Raw genomic sequence first — 22,061 nt, 5'->3', positions numbered from 1 at the left:
AGGAGGAAAGTGTCAGCTCTGGTGATTTGTTTCTTTGGGTATTATTTTTATGAAAAGGTGCTAAACTATATATCAAAAGAATAAAAAGATCTAGGGAAAAGGCAGTCAGATATACGTTTTAGGAAAACATTAAAGTATTAACTCTGAACCTGAACAAACCATTAGACATAAACAGGTGTACATGCAAGCCAAAAAACTTGCTGTTCCATGGTGATGCTTAAGGCAGACACTTCCTTCTATGTCTCCCCATGGATGAAGATTAAAAGGAAAATAACTATTTGGTAATCATTATCCCTTTAACTTGGGATGCACACTTCAGCCTGAGTTCTTGAAATATTTCTAGATGCACAACTACAAGAGAGACCACTATCCTCAGACACAAAGATCATTCTGTAATCACCCAGTCAGATGATACGATGTCAACATGAAACATTCCAAATAATCAAATGATTCTCTAAAAAGTCATACATAACTGTAATGACAGTATAGGTATGAGATTTTCTGCTAATGGCTAATAAATGGCTAATCTCTGAGATACTATCTCTTCTTGAGAAGCCCTTCATGTTTGGAAAACAGTAACATTAGGGTAGCAACAAACCAGTAAATCCACACAAATGAAAAGGCATTGTTCATCTTCTCCAATCTCCATTCACAGATTGTAATGCAAATTCTGTTAGAACTGGCAGGTACCTGGGAGCTCATCTGGCCCTACATAATCCCCAAAGTCCCTTCTGTCGGTAACTAGAGACTGGAAAAAGATCAACCACACCCACCTGGTAGGACACCCACCTGGTAGGCTCGTTACTGTACATCCAGCCAAGCAGAACAGACGAAGCTCAACTGTTACTGTTTTTCAAGCATTCGTTTCAGATCATTGTAATTTGCCTGTGTGCCAAACACTGGGGATTTTGCAAAACCAGAAAGGATTTTACCCTAGCTACAAAAATTGCACATAGAAATATTTTCTTGGAGTGCATCAAAGATTTTGCATTCACCTTGTGACTGGAATTGATTCATTTGATGTTAGGCAGCTTCGGGGGGAAAAAAGCTGGGGATCCTGGAAGTGGATGTAGAAAAACAGATAGTGAAAATAATTTGTTAAAGCTTGCTGAAATTTGTTGTGGATTTCCTTCTAACCAAAACTAATAAAGAATGGCTGGATGGGCATTTTCAGATTCCTCTGTTTGAGGCAAAAATGCTTGCTGTTGCTTAGAAAAAAATGCCTAGGTCTGCTAAAATACAATTAACATTTAACAGGACAAGTGGCTCTTAGTGTTTTCAAATGAAGTTCCAGGGTTTTATCTGTCTCCGCTTTTAGAATTAACTGATTAAAAGTCAGAGTTAACCAAGGATAGAAAGAAATAGGGAAGAAGCTGGAGAAATCTATTAAAGTAGATAATTATTATTTTTAGTAATCTGGTTTGTGTAGGGGGGGATTAAGCCAAGACAGATCATTAAAGAAATAATTTCTAAGAGAAGAGAGCTTGACAAATGGAGTCAGAGACTAAGTTTAAATCTTACCTGAGCCACAATTTTTGTGGTCCTAGCAAATGGGAAAAGAAATTAATAATATTGGGCCCTTACTGGCTCCATATGCTGTTTAATGTAACTCTTAATAAATTCAGGAGGTAGCTATCACCATCCTTTAAGAAAGAAATTCAGTCTCAGGGAGATAAAATAGCTTTCCCAGAATCAAGTAGAGGGAGACAGAACCAGGATTCAAAGCTAAACAGCCTCCTAGGTCTTGGTTTCCTCACTGTGGAATATGCAGGTTGGATGATGGCTCCCAGGCCTCAGCTTTGTTTCTTTTTTTGTTATTTATCCTTACCCCAGTCCTATACCACTAACTTTTGTAACCTCGTAATATGCTTTAGTAAATAGCAGTGCATGTTCCTCTTCATTATCCTTTATCCCAAAGTTTTTAAGTTATTCTGACGTTTATCCTTCTAGATTAACTGAGAGTAACTTAAATGGAAATGTTGTCAGATAACAACAAAACTTCTGAAGATTTTAATTGAACTTGTATTAAATAGCATTTTATCATCTGCCCCTAACCATTCAGTGGGAATATGAGACGAATCATGAAAAACTAGACTAAAAGGTCAAAAGAACTGGAAAACAGGAGGAGTTGGTTGGAGGAGTAACAGAGATATCGACGCTATTCATACAGAATCACATCATGTTTGTAGCAGCAGAGATCCACGCATGCTCTATTCAAGCAAGTAAGCCTTACATTCTGTTATTTATGGACTTTAACTCATACGATCTACAAACCTACAGACAGAAGATCCTGGGCCATAACCCAGAAACCAGGAGACATGTTTGCTATGTCAAAGCAAAGGATGTCGATGGTGTCAATTCTGCCACCCATGTGAAAAAACAGAAAGAAGCAAATAGAGGCAGGTCCTGGGCCACCGGTAGTATTCCAGGCTATGTGGTCTAGAGGAAGAGAGGCATTTAAAAATGGCTCAGGTAGGTTTGTGCTATGCACCCCTCTCCTTCTGTGTCCAACACAACATGGCACCTTTCTTCTAAGAGAATATTTCAACATGTCAAAAAGTTTTGACATGCCAAATGTATAAATATTCATCACAATATAAGAACTTAATTCACAAAATTAAAATCAGAACTGTTTCAAAGCATGCAATCCTAAAGGTATTATGAGTCTTCCATGTAGCATTTAATTAGCATAAAGCTTCCTTTCCAACTGCCTGCTGGACACTTGATTTGATTGTTGTTACATTGCATTTCTGAAGGAGGCCCATCAGCTGATGTAAGATTGCTTCAAGAGCAGAGACACAGGTAAGAAGCCTCTAACTTTAAGGGGAAAAAAAATGAAAAGTCAAGGAGTTTCTCAACACCAAATTACATATATATAAACATCCAAAATTATTTCCATACAAGGTGTCAAAAATATTAAAGAAATAACTACTTTACCTTTATATGTTTTACTCCACAGCTAACCACTCTGTTTGGCTGATATGGATCCCAGGAAATATCAAAAATCTGTTTAAAAAAGATTACAAGTTGTTCTGTTGATCATATTTACATGTTTTTGCCTTCTTTCAGATACTGTCCCATTGCCAAGACTCTACCCTAATACTCATAACACAATGTTACCTGCACTGAATGAAAAATGGAAGATTTGGTTCTGGAGATGAGTCAAGAATTGCTAATACATGTTTTATCCCCTTCTGTCTACTTACCTCAGGCCTGAACAGAGAAGTAATAATTAAGCACAATCACTGAGAACTGGTGTCAAATTGTTTAACATTGTCCATCCAGGAGAAACAAATTGTAATGATTTAGGATAATTCTTTTGATCAAATTTTCTGTAGCTCTCCACAACGCTAATAACACATTTTGAGAGAGTTTTACGATGAAAATAAAAAGAATGACAATGTTTAAAGTGCATATTTCCCCTGGCTGTTGTCGGAGATTTTGATTTAGTGGATCTGAAATTGGGTCTAGACACATGCATTTTAAAACACACTCCAGGAGATTCTGATGCAGATGGTTGATGGACTATATTCTTTGAACTTCTAATAGAAAGGATCAATTGTCAGGGACAGAAACTAGACCAAAGAAAGAGCTTAGGCTGCTAACTTCTCATCACATAAGGAAGGAGCTATTGCTCCAAACATCAGAGAAAGGTCCTATAACCTCTGGTTAGGTAGAAAGGAATACTTATGGACCACAGAAAGAGCACTGAAGAATACTTGGTCTAAGGACTAAGTACTAATATGGTGCAAGTACCCATTTCAGCTGTACCAGCTCAGACAAGTCTTAGCATCTCTAAACCTCATTTTCTAGAAAATGAATAAATGACACTACCTCAGTTCTGTTGTGAGGTCAACTAAGATAACGTATGTACGATCATTTTGCAGGCTACAAAGCACTCATCCTACAAATTAGTGCTAGGGATTAAGTATTTCAGCCACTAAAATAATCTTGAAAATAAGTATTTGCCCGTAAGCAGCCAATAATAATCTATACTGGCATCTGTAATAAAGAGCAAACCTATGCGTGATACGAATTATGTGGTCTAGGAGAACAGTGTTCTAAAAACAGCATCTCATTAAAACATTCTAGGCCCTTAAAATTAAAGCGTTCTCACTAGATAACACTACTTTTTATAATCTACTCTTAGCTAACTGGAAAGTATACAGTACATTAACAAAGCAATAGGAAATACACGTATTGATCCAGCCCAATTCAACTGACTTTATATAAACATAACAGGATTATAGCATAAGCAGAAACAGTAATATCCAAACTATAAACATCACAAATATTTTTAACCTATTTATTAACTACTAAGTTAATACTAATTAAATAGCAATAAATTAATATCAATACCTGGGAGTAAAGCCTGAGCATTGCTATGCTGTAAAACCTGCCTAGGAGATTGTTATGTGTAGCCAGACATAGGAAGCATTGGGCCAGAGGGGTGCCAGGCCTCTTTCAACACTAAAGTTCCATTGCTGGTCACTCCTGGACTTTCTGAAGACTTAATCCCCGAATACAATTGGCCCAAATGTGGAGCAACACTATGCAGTCCCCTTAAAATGAAGATTCTCCCTAGATGAATGTACCATTCATATAAAAAAAAATCTTTTAGATTTCACACCAAACAAGAGGCTGAGAATTTAATAATTAGGGCCTTGTTCTGCATGGAGTTACATTGTGCATAAATACAGAACAATGAGGAATCAATATAAGATAGTCACACAGATTCCTTTTTTTTTTTAATTTAGAAAATCAAGACAGTAAAGTAGCCAGATTATTTTAATTATGCCAGACACCAGAGAAATAGATTTCTGACCAGCTAATGCACATGCCTGCTTCCTACACTATCTTGCCGGCTATGGCTACAGGTGTTTATTTCTGATCCCACTGACTTCAATATGAACGGTAAGCAGTCGACAATTCACATTCCAGGTTCTCAGATATAACAGAATCACACAGTTGTCATTACATTCATTTGAAATTCAAATGTATACACTTGTAAACATACTTTGAATATTATTTTCTGACTCCTTCCATTTCTAAATGAATACACCTAAACTGTACATATAACTTCAAATTCACTTTTTTTTTATTTTATAAAGCCAAAGGCCAGTATCAAAAATTTGTTTTGCCTATGAAAAGCAGTAACAATTTAAGTAAAGCATCTGTCGCTGGAAGAGATCACGCCAACATAGCTACTAATTGTAAATTAATCTTTATTAACAGTAAGGTTTTAATTTGAATGTAGAGGAAAAATCTACACGTGGCAAATTTACTTTAAAAAATATTACAGCTCTGAGAAGCTATGTCACAATTCTCTCAGTTATGAAACCTGTTTGGCTTGATCCAACAAGTTCTTCTTACCCGGTCAGAGTGGCCAGTGGCTGACGCCAGAAGTTTTCCCTTCCTCCAGTCCCAAATGCAGACTGTGTTTTTGGCATCCAATCCCACAGAGGCTAAACGCTAAGAAGAAGAACAGTAATTTAACACCTGAAAATTACGGGAAGATTTCCTATTATTCATGCCATTTTTAATAAATGGTTCTTATTACCCACTATCGGCCAGGCATTGAATTTCTTATAAAAAAAGATTTCTCAAAATTCATCTTAAATCCAAAACTAAAGATATCACAGTAGACATTATTCCATTAGCATATACTGAAATGTCAACAACTTAAAACCTACACCTAATGTGTCCTTCTTAAACATAGGAAACCTGTGTGCAACATCTCATGAGGTCACTGATTAATCAGTGGAAATCACAGGAACAGAACTTGAAGGTAGGGTTTCAATTTTTTAAGATTTTAATGCGGTTTTAAGAGCTGAGGATTCTATAGTCTAAAAAGCCTCACCAAACTGTTAAAATGAAAGGGTTTGACAAACATATGGAGAAGAAATCCCGTAAGTGAACACTTCATTCTTCTTAATCTTCATAATTTTACAAACATTTGAAGCTGACTATAAGATACCTAATTTTAGTAAAAGTAATCTGCTACTTCATCTCCCAGTCTAAATTCTTTGGATTCAGATCAGAATTTGTCCTCAAAGGGAGAAGAAAATTCAACACCTGACTAAATACAGAATTCAAAAGGGTTAAAACACATATTTGGGGCATAAAATCAGAGGTTCGAGTAGCATGCTACTCTAAGAAAACAGCACTATGTAACAGACAGAGGTGTCAGCTGGGGGTAAGTAGATTTGGCTTCTCTTTTCACTTTGTGAGTAGCCAGACATAAGACTATAGAAAATTAACTCCTTAAATCTGTTTTTTCATCTGAGATTAGTGTATATTATTTTTTCCTGTCTACAAAGTAGCACTGTTGTATGGATCAGTGAAATAATGTAAATCAAAGGGTTTTAAAAACATATTACTACCCAAGTATAAAAGTATGTGAGCTTACGTATTTCACTGAGTATGTCCGTGTGTATGTGTATACACGAATGCCAGCCAGCAGCTATGGCTCAATGTCCATGTGTTGTTATGCAGGGATCATCCAGCTTTCTTCATTAAAGGTGGCTTCTGTTAGGAATACTTAGTGTAAAAAATACATAGCTGGCGTTTTAAAATGTGCCCTTAAGAAAGGTCGTCTTTGCTGTAATTTTAATTGAGGGTTCCAGCAATGGACATGATTATAAGACATGGCTGTATTTTTATACATATACAGGAATTTGAAGTGGGTGAATTCTGAATTCTATTCAGTTTATTTTTTCTTTTCTCTTTTTTTCAAACAGAAAAAGCAGTTAACATAAACATGGGCACTCAAGTTAAAACCACATGAGATATGTTAAAAAGATGAAGAAAAAGCCAAAACAAATCTATTTTGTTCATTTGCAGTGACAGGCCCCATTGCTACCTGAAAAGCATTTCTATTGCTTTTTGTTGCTTGAGAGGTGATGGGCCATTTGTCATTTTCTAAATATCACTGGATCCCAGTGAACTCTGTCCAGGGAAAAAGGCAGATCTGAAGCAACAGGCATCAACAAGCCATGAAATCCATCACAGCAAACAGGAGGTTATTTTTCCTCAACTGACAGCTGAGAAAGTACCATGCAGTCCATCCCTACCTCCACCTTCAAAATGGAACCTAAAAAAATTGCTAGAATTCTAACACAAAATAATATGGACAAAAGAACTAAAAGTTACAGTTGGATTTCCCTCTCCAGTATTACATTTCTCTTGTGATGCTTCAGAGAACAAGTTTTGATAAAGGGATGTTTGCTAGATTTGAGATTTGAGAGTGTGCACGTTAGTACACATCTAAGCACACATTTACACTTGTCCTTGCATATCCGTTCTGACAGTCATTCAATTTAGTCAGGAAGTCACTAACTGCAAATCTGAATAAGTATCACTACCTAGCTATTTCTCTTTAGGCCTGGATATACAACGGAACTTACGGATTACCTTGACTAAACTGGATGAGATTACAGAGTAGTTAAATCAAAAACGTATATACCAGGGATCTACATACGTATTCAAGTTCTAGACAGAAAAATGAATAGCTAATGATCACTACTCTCTCAAAGCAGCAAAAAATACCAAATAAATGTTCATTGTTTAAAAAGTGATTCAAACCAGGCCAAGGTCTATAATCTGCTGAACTTCCTGCAAACTCCCCATCTCGTCAAGCTTCTATGGATAATTTCACAGGTCTTTCCATAACATGGATTTACAGAATTAACTCTGAAATTTACTTAAAAAATAGACTGAAGGAGTTATTAGGCAGGAATAGGGAGGGTGAAAGAGACAGAGGAAGGGTGTCCTAGGCACATGGAGAAGGCCAGGGAGAAATGGCATGGCCTTAGTGAGGAGGTGAACTCAGGGGGAACCAGGAATGTTGCATCTAAGTTTCCACTCCCTTCTCTATAACATTTTTTAATTGAGATATAATTGATATCTGTAACATACTAACAATTCTTTTCTATCAAGTGTTGCTGGACGTCCAAGGAAAGAGATCCTTTGTTGGATGGGGGGCACTGGGAAGAATTCATGAAGACCCTTGTAGTGTCTTGGAAGAAGGAATCACTTTAAGGGGCAACGAGGGTGACTATGGCACTGGAGGTAGAGAGGGCAGCACGAGAAAGGGTCTGGAGGTGCCAAAGTGCCAGGTCTGGTAGAGGAATCTCACTGACTTGTCCAATTTCACTGCAAGGGAATAGTGATGATAAGGCTGGAAAAGTTGGTTGGCCTAGAATGCCGAGCCACACGGTGTGTACTCCATTCAGTGGGTACCCCAAGCTTCTCTTGTTTTAAACAATGCTGACACTTCTTTCAGTTGGTGAAATGTGCTAGTAAAAAAATTGACTGTGAGGAGATCTGTTAAGAGGTTAAACTGTTAGGCATAACACAGATATGGAACTTAAAGGATGATGGCAGAGAGAATGGGAAGGAAAATATTAAAGTCCAGAGTTATTGTAAAGAAATGAATAGATACACGTGAATCAGTGACTGCTTGAACTGTGGGGACTGGGCAGGGAGGATTAGAAGTCACCTCGAGGTTAAAGAGTCAAAGAAAATCTTACCAATGGAATATTAGGAGATGATGCTATGTTCTGAAAGCAAGGGGAACCGAGGAGATGTTCAGGGCTTGAGGTCTCTGAAAAAGTTTTGGTTCAACCCTTATTCCAAATGGAAAAACTAACAATGGAAAACAAGGTAGACTCACTGAATCACTATGGACTCAATCAGCATGGGTTCAAGACTTCCTTTCTGGGGGCTTTTAAAACAGATGGTGAGACTGGCGGAACCAAAACTAGGCCAAAGCTGGGTGTCAGTGCCATGAGCTTGGAAAAGGACAAACAGGTGAGGATTCCAGGACGCTGACAAGGGGAGACAGCAAGGGTTGACAGACTTCCTGGGCCTATAGACTATGTGCATTATAATTCTAGGTGACTTGTGAGAAGTCCTTAAAGAAAATAAAAATGGAAAAAGATACACACCTGTCCATCTGAGTCGAAGGCCAGGCAGGCAACTCCATGCGTATGGACATCTTTAAGAATAGACACAGTTTGGACATTATAGGAATCCCATATACATATATATGGCTCCTTCCCAACTTGGCCAGTAGCAACGAGAGTTTTATCAGGGTGTAAGGCAAGGCTGAAAAAGAAAAAGGCCTCTTTTCACATCCTTCAACTGAACAAAATTAAGAAAAACATTGATCATCTTTTATCCACATTTCTCACTTTAATTATCTAATAAGATAATCTCAAGAGGAAAGAGTAAACTGTTCCCAAAGTAATTAATTAGCTGATTGGTCTAATAGAAATGTTCAGCTTTTTGTAAAGAGAGCCTTAGCACAGTTTAACAATCATTTCATCCATCTCACCCACTTAGTAACTTTGAAAACCAAACACTATTATAATTTTATTAGAAATCTATATTCTATAATTGCCTTATATCATGATATTTACTTACTAGTTTTGGAAATATTACTCAGTTGCAAGTTAGCTTTTGACTTGAAAAAAAAATCCTGTTGCCAGGAGAAAGTGAACTTCTCAGAGTTAATTAACCCTGCTTGCAGACGCTGTGGACACCATCCTCATTAAGATTTCCAAGCATGGAGGGGTCGCAGAGTCAAGTGCTGTTTCTGTATCTATTGCCATAGATTATGTATTTGAAATGAGCATTTCTATTTTACATAAGGCACCATGACACCAAGAGTACCACAAATTACTATGCTTGTGGTTTGCATAGAATATTTCCTACACCTGTAGTCCAATCAAAATAAAACTGTCAAATACCAACTAGAATGACTCTGTAGCAGTCTAGAGGGTAAACTGCAGTCATTATTACTCCTAGATGAGAAATCACTCTAATGTTTTAAACTCATGTAAAGATTTCAAGCCTTTCTAAAAACAGGTGTTGGGAATTTAAAAAAACAAAACAAGAGCACATAACCTATACAGAAAACTAGCAGATAACTTTGTTTACACAATAAACAAAAGTAAAATGTTCTTTCTTTTTCTATTTCAGCATCTGTTGACACAGTTAATAGAAGAATGTTTTTCCTTCTCAACTTTCACCTTGATTTTGATAAGAATATATGGTCTGGAATCAGACACCTGGATTGGCACATTAGGTGCCCCTCACTATCTTTGGTTCTTTGGACATCTTACTTTACCTCTTTTGCCTAAGGTTCCTCATCTATAAAACGGAAATGAATGAAAATAGATGATGTAATGAATGTAAGAGCATTCAGCATAGTACCTGGCCCAGAGTAAGCAATCAACACAAGTTTCATTATCATCATTATTTGTGTAACCAGCTTCAGATAAATTCAACCAACATGTGCACGTCTCTATGGATACCCTGTTCCTTAAAAAAAAAAAAAAAAAAAAAAAAAAAGATGTTCTGGTTCTCCCTTGGCTCCATGTGTAATCCTCCCAATTCCACAGCCACGGAGCCCCATAGGCTGTCCTGGTATCCCATCCCACTGTGCTCACTTCCTGGGTCTCCCACCAAACCTGGTACCATGTTCTGCGTAAGACCAAGAGTCCTGACTCCCTGGCGCTCTCGTATCCTGGTCGCACCCTGGCGCAGCCAGGGTGCAGCTCATCTTCCCAGAATTCCCAACACCCTCACTCCACAAGTCTTCAGTCCCCGTACTGCCTCCGAAGCTGGAAGTCCGCTCCATTTGCACTCTCCTGGCGAGGCTGGATGCCTCAACGGGTTTTGACTTGTTTTTTGGTCTTTAAGCTAAGAGGGTGCAGCTGGGGCGGCCCACAGTGTGAGCTTCATGGCTTCGGCTGCGAGATGGGGGTGGAGAAGTGAGTGCAGTTCACGTGGAGGGGCAGGAAGAGGATGAGCTGGCAGCGTTTAGCATCAGGAGCGGCCAAGAGAACAACCAAACAGGCCCCAGGCGCAGCTGTCCCCACCACTCTTCCCCCAGAAGTAGCCCCGTCTCGCGAGATGTGGGGAGCTCACTGCGGCCGGCGGAGGAGTCCTGAATGAGAAACACCTGCGTGCTCCACCGGCCAGCGAGGCTTCTTCAGTTTGAAAAGGCTCTGGTTCACAGTGCGTGTCATGCAAACACCAATCCGCCTCACCTGCTCTTCACACCCCCCCACCCCCACCCACCGCCTCCAGTCTGAATCACACTGCAGGGCATTTCCCCCAGGGCCTGGCCAGGTACTGGGGATAGGGCTCTGGCCCAGAGGCTGTGTACTAGCGGGCAGGACGGCCTGAGGCCAGAACCTGGGAATGAAGTGCACAAAGAGTGAACGAAAGTCCTTCCAAGAGGAGGAAGGACCCTGGCAGCAACCATCTTCTGAACAGCCCTGGGAGCCCAAACAAACATACGCCAAGGTCCAAGGCTGTGGCAACCCAAACGCACCATTTCACCGCACGTCCTCAGAGCCAGTTGTTCCTCCCTTCAGCAGCGAGGTGTCTAGAATTCAGCCCAGAAGATCTCTGCTGCCTGCTCCTTGAGCCCTTCTCCCTGAAGAACAACCTCCAGGGCATGTTTCTCTCTTTCTGACCCAGCCCAACGGCCAGCACCCTGCGGGGGGGAAGCGGGCCTCTTCACCCAAGCCGCTCCACCTGGAAATGGTCTCCTCTTATGAACTCTACCCAGGAGCCCATTGGCCTGGGCGGGGCCTGGCCCGGAAAGGGAGGTGCCGGCTTTCCCAGGAAGACAAACAAGGTGCAGATGCCTTGGGGGCTTCAGCTGTGGTGGGAATGAATGCCGGTCTTGATGGAGGGGCAGGGAGAGCGTGGGCAGAGATGAGAAACACCTGGGTGCCCCTACTCTGAGTTGGCCATCTAAGTGCTTGCTGAAACATATAACCTCAGGGATCTTTATAATGTGTAATATAAAAAGATAATACATAAAAGGGTAGCTTTTCACAATAGGTGAATGCTAGAGGTTGTAAAAGATTTTAAGGTTGAATACTTGTTGGTGAGAGACGACAAATAAAGTATAAAAGCATCCTCTTCATATCAATTTTGCTGGGATATCTCTGATACTTGATGATATCTAGATGTCCTAGAAAATTGCAAGTAGGTTATTAAGTGCCATGTTTGCTTCATTAAACTAATGGATGGTGCTAGTCTATGAAAACCCTGTGACAACTAGGTATATTTTGGTCCATTCATTCATTCAACAAACACTTTTTTAAGGATCTATGATATGTCAGGTATAGTCCTAGATTCATAAACAGAAAATCCACTGTCCCTCTCTCAAGAGGCTCACCTTAAAAGGACAGAAAACAAACAAATAACAGGCAAGCCAGGGCAGCCTTGAAAGCCCTTATTTTAAGCAGGCTAGGAAGTTAGGGCACTGCTGACGATTATTAGCAGGGTACAACATAAACAGTTCCATATTTTAGGAAGGTAACCCTAGTAGCAGTGAGAACAGTAGGAAGAGCAGATGGTTGAGGGCTGTGAGGACAGAGGCAGAGAGGCCAGTTAGAGATCAGGTGAGAGATAAGAGGTAAGACAGGGGTGGAGGGGATGGAGGGGATGAGTCCACAGATGAGTAAGGGAGCGGGAACAAGAGAGAGAAAGGTTTAGGATGTTTGAGACAAAGGAAAAGCTCAAGCACGTCAAACCGGACAGTTTTCTGCTTAGGCGACTGGGTTTATAACTCACAGAGCTTGGCAGCATTACAGTTGAAGCTTGTGAGCCTGGTCCTGGGAAAAGATGGACTTAACTCCACCTTTGTCTCCACCAAAAAAACTCCTCAGGGTAGCACCACACCTGAAGTCCCAAGGGCTATGAAGAGGAGGATTTGATGTTCCACAAGGGGAGGGGCTGTTTCCATCACTCTACAGAGTTCCTGGAACATCATGGCAGAGTGAGTATTACCCAGGTGCTTGCTGAAGAGGGAGTGAAGGAGGCCAGCAATCATGGCTGCCCTATATCCCTCCCCCTGCCACAGGCAACCCTTTCTACCAGGGACAGAAAATCAAGAGGAAGGAGCATGTTTCCCCTTGATGGTCAGAGACACTTTCTAGAGACATAAATGAAACTCTTGTATTGTGATTACAGCCTCTAAAAATGCTTGAGATACTTGGTAGAATCCTGGGGTTCTGAAGCACTCAGACTAAAACAAAAAAAAAATGTTATTCCAGGCAATCGTTCTTACTATCATTCATGATTCCTGACTTTTCTCAGTTCCTTGAGCGAGGGAGGAAATGAAATAAACAGCTTTCAACAAATCTTGAGAGAGGCCTTCAAAATAATTTATCAGGCTATGTTACTCAATTAGCAGTGTGAATCAAAAACATTCCATTATGGATTTGAAGCATTTTTACTCGAGTTTCTATTGTTCTTTTCATTAAAGTCCATAAACTTATCATATTTACTTAAAAGTCCACATTGGGAAAAAAAAGGAAAAAAATTGTCCACATTGGAAATTTTCTTTTTTTTTTTGCCAGAAGTTTCTTTACACTATCCTTTAAATCATCTCTTCCCAGCCTGTGATATCTTATTTATCCAAGTTCCCCCTTTACCAATTGAATACATTAACAAAATTATCTGTTTTTCCTTTTACAAGCCAAGAGTCTCTGACTTCACTTCTCTGGCTTGCATGCAACAAGATTGCTTAGAATGACTCACTTTCCCATTTATCCATGTCCATGGCAAGAATTAGGGTGAACAGAGAACCACCTCTATTCACTTTGCCCTGTTCCTATCAGCTTCCTGGAAACTTCACTCCTTTCACCTGGGTAACAAACAATGATAGCGTCTGTATATCTTCTAGAGCACAGCTAAGTGGCATTTACTTTTGTTTTAAATTTATCATGTCATTTCAACAGCACTTTTTATCCTCATATTAGAGCAGGGGAAAACCCCAGCAAACCTTAATCACCAGATTTGCAAGAGCAGAAGACATATACAGTATCAGTAATGGTGCAGTTACAGAAGCATTTATTTGATAAGCAGGTTTGAAGTTTCCATCAAGGTATCTATTCCCTTCTCATGTCTCTGCATTTAGGAATTCAAGGATTTCACATAAAGTCATTTTGAGTAGGATCTGCTTTTGTCTAATCCCAAAGCATATTTGAAATTTTAGTTCAGAAGTCTTTAAATGACAGATAGATAGATAGATAGATAGATACAGATATAGATTTCACATAGAAATAAATTCCAAATTGGTGCCCTGCTGCATACTTCAAAACTGCTTTTTGCTCCTTCCATAGAGATTCTCTCTGCCTGAGAAACTACCTTACCTTCAGATCAACCAACAGATTGAAGGAGAGTAGGTATCCTCATCCTATTAAGTAACCTGAAGGAAATTATCATGCCCCCTGAATTGCTTCGGATAAGATCTCATCAGAAAAGGCTGTTGTGTTCTTCCATGGAGAAATTACAGACGTGGAAAGTACCACCACTACCTAAAGTATCTGGTCCACTCTGGACTTCCCATCATCTTCTTTACCATATCAGAGTGTTGTGATTCTTTCTGTGACTGGAAGTATTGATACCACTCACTAATATTTTAATTCTATCTTCCATTTGAGAGTCCGTAAATCCAAATTTCTCCTTTTTGAAGAAAACTTGCATGTCACGAATCTTGCAAGTTATTGTGGCTACAACAGCAATGTCACAATATTAAAACTTTCAAAATTGCCTCCCTTTCAGTGAAGGTCTCAAGACAATAGAGGTCTCATTCCACACCCACATAAAAAGGTTTGGCGTCCTTTCCTTTGGCACTCAGTTTATTGCATTGATTGTACTGTACACATGGCAACAAAAAAAAGGGATCAAGCTTTTAAAGAACTGCTTTTCTCTGTGTATATATAAATCTAGTTCCATTGGGAAATCCCATCTTCTGTTGCCATAGCAATAAAAAGCATTGCAGAGAAGGACTTTTATCACCCTATCTGGGAGAAGAAATTGATTTGTTTCTCCAGCAGGCTGGGAGGGCGAAAGCCTGTCTTTCTGTTGTCAGATAAGATCAGGAAGATTTCCCAGTATGCTGTGCAGGAAGAAGATGAGAATGAATAGGGTCATGAAAGGAGGGAGCCTTATGAAGTTAAACAAAGGAACTCTAACCAACACTAATCATTCTCAACTCCTGAAGGCGAAAAAATTAAATTTGAGTATTTGTTCCAAGTGCATCATTTAAAAAATGTTTATGATTCTGACTTTAATTTTTAAAACCTTATTTCATTTCTGCCCAGGTTTCTCCAGGGATTCTCTCACTAAGAACTTTATGTGTTAGTAGCTTTTTTCTTTTAATAGTCTCATGAGGAAAGCATGAACACCTTCTCTGTCCTTTCCCAGATAATAACCCTGAGAGAATTTCCCACTGTTGGAGGCATAATGGCATCAGAGTGATTAGGCTGGGCTGTCTGAGGGCCCAGGGGGCAGGTTGCTGCTTTCTGGGCTGAAGAGGGAGTGGCCCACCTCAGCGGATGTTCACCTTGAGAAAAAAAGGCAAAAGGAAGGCTTTTTTTGAAAATAGTGGACTGGAGGTAGTGGGGCCTCAAATGGGGATGGCTGTGCTTCAGTCCTTGTCCCAGGGCTGCACTTGGCACCAGAGTACCACCACTGGGACTGTGATCTCATCTGACACCACGGAGATGGCCCCGCCCTCCAGGTGGGCCTGGGTAGCACTAATGGACATGACAGCAATGTCAGCAGACCACCAGGGTCCCCTGCCACGTTCCTGAACTGTGTGAGCCCCAGGGTACTGGGTAGTCTGTGGTTGAGCAGTGGTCCCTCAAACTGGACTTCTCAACAACCTGGATGAGTAGTACATCTAATGATTACTGTGATTTAGAAAAATAAAGACACAATATATCTTTCATGTCGAGAGCTGTCATACCTCATAGTTGGTATGGAATTATATTCTAGCCATACCTTAACACCACATAAAAGAGTGGTTACGGGCATAGTGGTCTGGCTCTCTGAGACTAAAGCATGCAGCGATACACTGGGGCCAGCTGGGACTGACCAGCAAGAACTGACTTTTAAATTTCAGCAATTTTGCCAATCAGTTGTTAAACACAGCCACTGTTTTTAAATTAAATTAAATTGCAACTAAATAAATTATATTAAAAACAAAGATAATGCATACTAAAACTCATCACTTCTAATTATTTTACTATATTTTGCCAATGTGGTAGAAATACTATGTAGAATGATGTGCTACTGGATGTGTGCCTCCAACTCTGTTTCCAATGATGTCACGTTAGTGGTTTGAAATCAGCCATGATAGGAGTATTCACATGGAAATCCACAAACACTACAAATCAGGGCTTGATCTGTTGTTTTTGTCAATTATCTAGACTTAAGTCATAGAAGGATAAAATGTTAATAATGCAAAATAAAAGTGTGTCATGTCTATAGCTGTTACATTGTGAATAACACACAAAAAAAATTGAGGATATATTCTCCCAAAATTCAAAAAATATTATGCAGTTCAGCAGTCACATCATTGGCAAACGATTTAAGTTCTGATACATGCCTTTGTTTCACTTTTCTCTTATTAATATAGAAAATATCAACTAGCATTCATGTTAGAACTATACTCATTTGTCAATGATGTGAGGAACTTATTTTTCTGAACCAGACAGTGATCAAACATTTATTCCACATCAGATTTTGTCAAATCATGGTTGAATTACAACTATAGATTGGCCACAGATACATGAGTTCAGTAAAAAATAATGAAAGCATTATATGAAAACTGATTTGCTGTGTGTAATTTATAATAGTCATATATTTTATTGTTATGTATAAATTGCATGCAACACATTATTTATATCACTAAGTTTTAAAACAAACTTATGCATTATGTGCATACAATTTTTCTCAAGAGCTTGTTGTTACAGTTATCAGTACATTATTGAAGCATATCCCCTCTACTTACTGGCATATGATACTTTCTCATAAATCACCTTCAGCAAGTTACTTAACTCTCATCCATAATATGGGAATAATAACAGTACCCACCTGAAAGAAGGTGGGTGTTATTGTGAGGATTTAATAAATCCTAAAGCAGTGATTAAAACAGTAGTGCTTGAAATCTAGTGAGCAGTATATATACAGGTGATGGTATTATTATTCATTTACTGCCATATGATAGAATCTGCCCCAAACAAACAAATCTAAAACCTCCCCCCATCCCTGAGGCTTGACATTCTAAGACAGGGAAACTCATGTACATACGGAGCTATTGTGTACTAAACTCCAAAATTTAAAAATAAGATTAGCCTCTGAGAATTAAACTGGTAAAAACCACATGAAATGGATAAGATTCATTTAAAGAAGTCATCCTAAGGGGAAAGTATTGTAGGAGAGAAGAACAGGGTTTGGAAATCAAATCTAGTCATGATAGACAGTGAGAGAATCTGGATTCAACTACTGGAATCAATAAATCTGAGCAAAAGTTATTAGAAGGGGAAGTTCTGTTTGAAGCCTTTATAAAAAGGAGTCAGAGTTAAGACAGTAGGTTGTTGGCATAAGGATAGATATATAGGTAGATGGAGCAGAATTACGTCCATAAATAGACCCACACTTTTATGGTCAACTCATTTCCAAACAAAAGTATTAAGGCAACTCAAAGGGGGAAGAATAGTTCTTTTAATAAATAGTGTTGAAACAACTGGACATCCATATGGAAAAAATGAACATCAACACTTATCTCTCAATCATTCACAAAAATTATCTCAAATGACCAGAGATCTAAATATAAGAACTAAAACTGCACAACTGATACAAAAACACAAAAAAACCTTTGTGATCTTTGAGAAACAATGACTTTTTACGAAAGAAACAAAAAGCATTAGCCAGAAAAGAAAACAATTACTAAATTGTACTTCTAAATTATAAGTTCTGCTCTTTGAAAAACATTAGAAAAATGAAAAGGGAAGTCATAGACTGGTAAAGAAAATGCTCAAAGGACTTGTACCTCGAATATATAATGAATGCTTACACTTTAATAGTAAGAAGACAAGCTAACTAAAAATATGGCCCAAAACTTGAACACTGTCAATGACAACTAAAACGCAAAAGACTGACAATACCAAGACTTGCTAAGGATGTAGAGCAACACATTGGCTGATGGAGATGTAAAACAATAAACCACTTTGGAAAGTAGTTTGGCAGGTTTTTTTTTTTTATAAAGTTAGGCATACAGTATGACCTAGCAATGACCCCTAGATATTTACCCAAGAGAAATAAAATTATATCCCTAAACAAGGACTTATACACAAATGTTCATAGCTGCTTTATTCAAAATAGCCAAAAACTGGTAGTAACTCAAATGTTCATCAACAGGTGAATGGATAAACAAATTATTGTATATTTATACGATGAAATTGTTCTCAGCAATAAAAAGGAGTGAACTATGTATTGATACACACAACAGAATGGATGAATCCCAGAAACAATGTACCAAGTGAAAGAATCCTGGAGCATTCAGTAGAACACTCAGGTCACTAATATCTTCATCATACAAAGTTGGGAGCCAGGAGATGCTGTCTATAGTTGATGATACCAAAAATAAAGGTATATATAAAAAAAAGCTAAAAAGGTAAATTTTAAGAGAATTAAAAGTAGAAGAGAAGAGATGTAAGAACGGCATATGTAAGCTACACCCTCTTGTGTCTTAAAAGGAAGTTGGTTATGTTTAAAATAGATAAATCAAGAAACAGCAATTAATTATATTGCTTTGAGATGTGTAGGTAACCACCAGAAAGAGCTTGTTGTTACAGTTATCAGTACATCACTTAAGCATATCCCCTCTACTTACCGGTGTATAATATTTTCATAAGAATTAAAAACATTCCTTTGGTAAGTGGATTGGGTATGGGAAAGAGTGGGGCAGGGGCAGTTTTCATTATAAGGACTTCTGTAATTTTTGACCTGTGTGTCAATATTGCTTTGATACAAATATAAAAATTAAAACAGATTAAAAACAAAAAAAAATAGTTACAGGGAAATAAAAATTGATTAGCTTATGCAAAAAATAAAAACATATCTGGTGATTTAGAAGTCTTTCACAGGCAGCAAGTAGGAAAGGATGTCTGATTTATTAACTCCCAGATGTTCCCATCAAGTATAATTGTTACTGATAAAATAAATTTGATCAGCATGGATAGTCTTACAATCCATTCTTTGAAAAACAAGAAATACTGCCTTAAGAGTGTAACACAACAGTGTGGTAATGAGAAGGTTCACTAATGAAAGGGGTCTACATGAAACCCAGTTTTCTGGAGCTATTCATCTCTTTTTTTCTTCTTCAAGTAAGGAGCATGACTCAAGCATTGAGGGTTATATTTGGCAAAAGTCCTGTTAATTTAGGATAATTAAGTATGCCAGTCACGTGTTTCAGTAAGGTCTGATTAAATACTTTAGAGAAGTCATTAGTCAATCCATCTGGTCTAGTGGCTTTGCCAGATGGCAAAATGTTACTACCTCTATCTGTATGTACTGTTCTTGGAATATTTTACCTCTATTGTAGAATAGCATGCAGTTAATTTTCAGGGTAAATCTTAATTTGCTAGTTTACATTATCAAAGAATCTGGAAGGTAGAAAGCAAGCCTGACAACTGTGTTACACCATGCCAACGGAGCCACGAGATTTCAAGGCTATATTAAATTGTCTGTTGTTCTACTGCTGAATTCAAAGTGATTTCATCATTTCCATCTCCATAGAATGTTCTATGTCAAACATTTCAGATGGTGCTTCATTTGTGACTAGAGAACCCCAGGGAGAAGTAACCAGCTATGTGTCTCTCCCATAAGATTACAATACTCCAAGATGAGGAGAACCCTGGAAGTACTTCCTCTGTGTGGATGGTCACCTAAATGGAAAAGAGATCAGTTTTGATTCTTTAAAATTACAGAGTTGTACAGCTTTGTAAGGGCACCTTAAAGTGACAATCTTAAAGTTGCTTTGGTTCTTTGATCATGCAGAGGTAACCTTTGACACTAATTTCCTAACCTGCTGGGTAAAATGCAAGGTACTCTCCAAAGCATTGACAATGGCAACTTTAATCCAGTCACTTCACTCTAAGTGTTGGTGTCTAAGGTAAATGCTTAGACCCAAGTGATGACTGGGGGCTTGGGGCTGCTGGAGGAGGGTCTAGGGGTGGCTTGATAAAGGTTGATAAAGCCTAAAAAAAGAGCCCAACATTTTATTGCCAATCAACTTGCAACCATTCAAACATGTTCTAAGGCTAAGCATTAGGTTGAGGTGAAGCCCCAGGCTTTCCTAATAAAGGCCATTTTGCATATCTAATTGATTGACTTGACTGTGGTCAGATGGAATTGATATTCATGGAACTGTTGCTTCCAAGTCACCCAGTGAGCATCTGGGAACAAGGGGCATGGCCCTGTAGTAACTCTTGCATCGAGAGCTTTGGTTTTTGTTTTGCTCTTGGTTACTGGTACCTCTTCTTCTCTTTGTTTTTATTTTATTCCTCCTCCTTCCCCTCTCTCCTTCCTTTCAAGTTTTTCTCTGTCTTTCTTTGCATTGGGATGTTATATTTTATCCAGCAATTCTGTGTGTTTGGAGAGGAGTAGGAAGGGTGGGAAAGGTGAATGTCTGTGTCACCTCAGGACCACATGTTGCCAGAACTGGAAGTCCATGCTTGACTCTGACCCCCACCCTCAATTCTGAACAGCTGAATTCTATCATTGTGGAACTACCACTGTCAACAAGGCACAAATGAGTCATTAAGACCTTTTTAAGATTCCGTATGAGTAAGAGCATCTGTGTTTCCACCGAGTCCAGAGATGGTTGCAGACTGATGCCCCCGGCCCCCACTACTATCTCTCCTCACTGCAGACACCTTCAGTGAAATGTGGGTGACAGGCTGGAAAGATCAAAATGGGATTTAGGATCATCCATCTTTGAACCCCCTGTGCCCTGTGATAAAGTGAGTCTATGAACCAAGAGGCCCAGGCCAAAGGGGCCATGAGGAGCATATTGGCTTTTTCATGTGGGCCTGAATTAGGATGAAGAAGGGGTGATTTCCATTAGAAAGTGCTGAGCAAGTGCCAAGCACCTCTGCCCTTAGAAGGCAAGCTGCAGAAGGGTACTATCAAACCTCCTGGCTCTCAGGGTAAGGACTAGTTGCAGTGGGAATGCTTCTGTGCCAGGAGGGAAGGGAGGAGGAGCACACCCTGATCACTGGGCTCCCAAAAGACTGCTTGCTATCCACCAATAAGGGGTTAGTATCCAGAATATATAAAGAAGTCCTACAACTTAGCAATAACAAAAAAAAAAAAAACCTGATTAAAAAGTAGGCAGAGGTCTGGGGGAGAGTATAGCTCAGTGGTAGAGTGCATGCTTAGCATGTGTGAGGTCCTGGGTTCAATTCCCAGTACCTCTGTTCAAATAAATAAACAAATAGATAAACAAACCTAATTAACTCCCCCCCAAAATAAAATAAAATATTAAATTAAAAATAAATTAAAAAAAAAAAACCAGGCAGAGGACTCTGAAAGGCAAGGGAATGGACTCTCCCCAAGAGCCTCCAAAATCCTTTTAATAACATATCTTCTGGGGGGCAACAATCACAAATATGATCTATATACACAGGGTTCACTGATGGAGAGAGAGAGAGAGAGGAGCTGCAGGTGATTCCTTTGGAGAGTGTAATGCTGAGGGCAGGAGTTGGTGGGGAGCAAGGATTTTCATTCCCCGAAAGTGCTTCCTCTTCTGGAAAAAAGGACTCACAGAGCTGTGCCACGGAGGCCCAAATTCAGCTGCTCGGAAGATACGTTAGTGAATCACAGACATGACTGATGGAGAAAATCAAGTGATACAAACCATGAGTCTTCTTTCCAAGCCAATAAAATGAATAGTTCTATTAGTGCTATTAAAATCGCACATTTATCTAATTAGAATGACTCAGGTCTTTTGCCTTTCTTTATAAAAAAAAATTTCCTCTGGAACTTAATGTTAAAACAGACATCTCACTAATAAATCTAGAAAACAGTATCAGGATAACAGTGTGGCATTAATTCACACTAATGACTTCAAAATTCACTGCGAATCACTGGTTGACTTAAAAATGAAAAAAAAATGTATTTAGAAATAAAAAGGAAAAAGAAAACATGGTCTGTATACCTTACAACTTCATGAAAAA

General features: G+C 38.9%; 1 protein-coding gene across 1 annotated transcript in view; it reads right to left on the bottom strand.

Moving 5' to 3' along the window:
• EML6 (EMAP like 6) overlaps positions 1-22,061 on the bottom strand; it is a 216,021-nt gene that overhangs the window by 125,463 nt on the left and 68,497 nt on the right. The window contains exons 3-5 of the mRNA XM_074341150.1: positions 8,949-9,108; positions 5,374-5,472; positions 2,938-3,006 (exon numbers count right to left, since the gene is read on the bottom strand). Coding sequence (XP_074197251.1) covers positions 2,938-3,006; positions 5,374-5,472; positions 8,949-9,108 — 328 coding nt within the window. The remainder of the gene's footprint in view (positions 1-2,937; positions 3,007-5,373; positions 5,473-8,948; positions 9,109-22,061) is intronic.

The sequence above is a fragment of the Camelus bactrianus genome, chromosome 15 (genome assembly GCF_048773025.1).
Source record: "Camelus bactrianus isolate YW-2024 breed Bactrian camel chromosome 15, ASM4877302v1, whole genome shotgun sequence".
NCBI lineage: Eukaryota > Metazoa > Chordata > Mammalia > Artiodactyla > Camelidae > Camelus > Camelus bactrianus.
The sequence above is the reverse complement of the archived record's forward strand: the minus strand, read 5'-3'. Positions and strand labels throughout refer to the sequence as shown.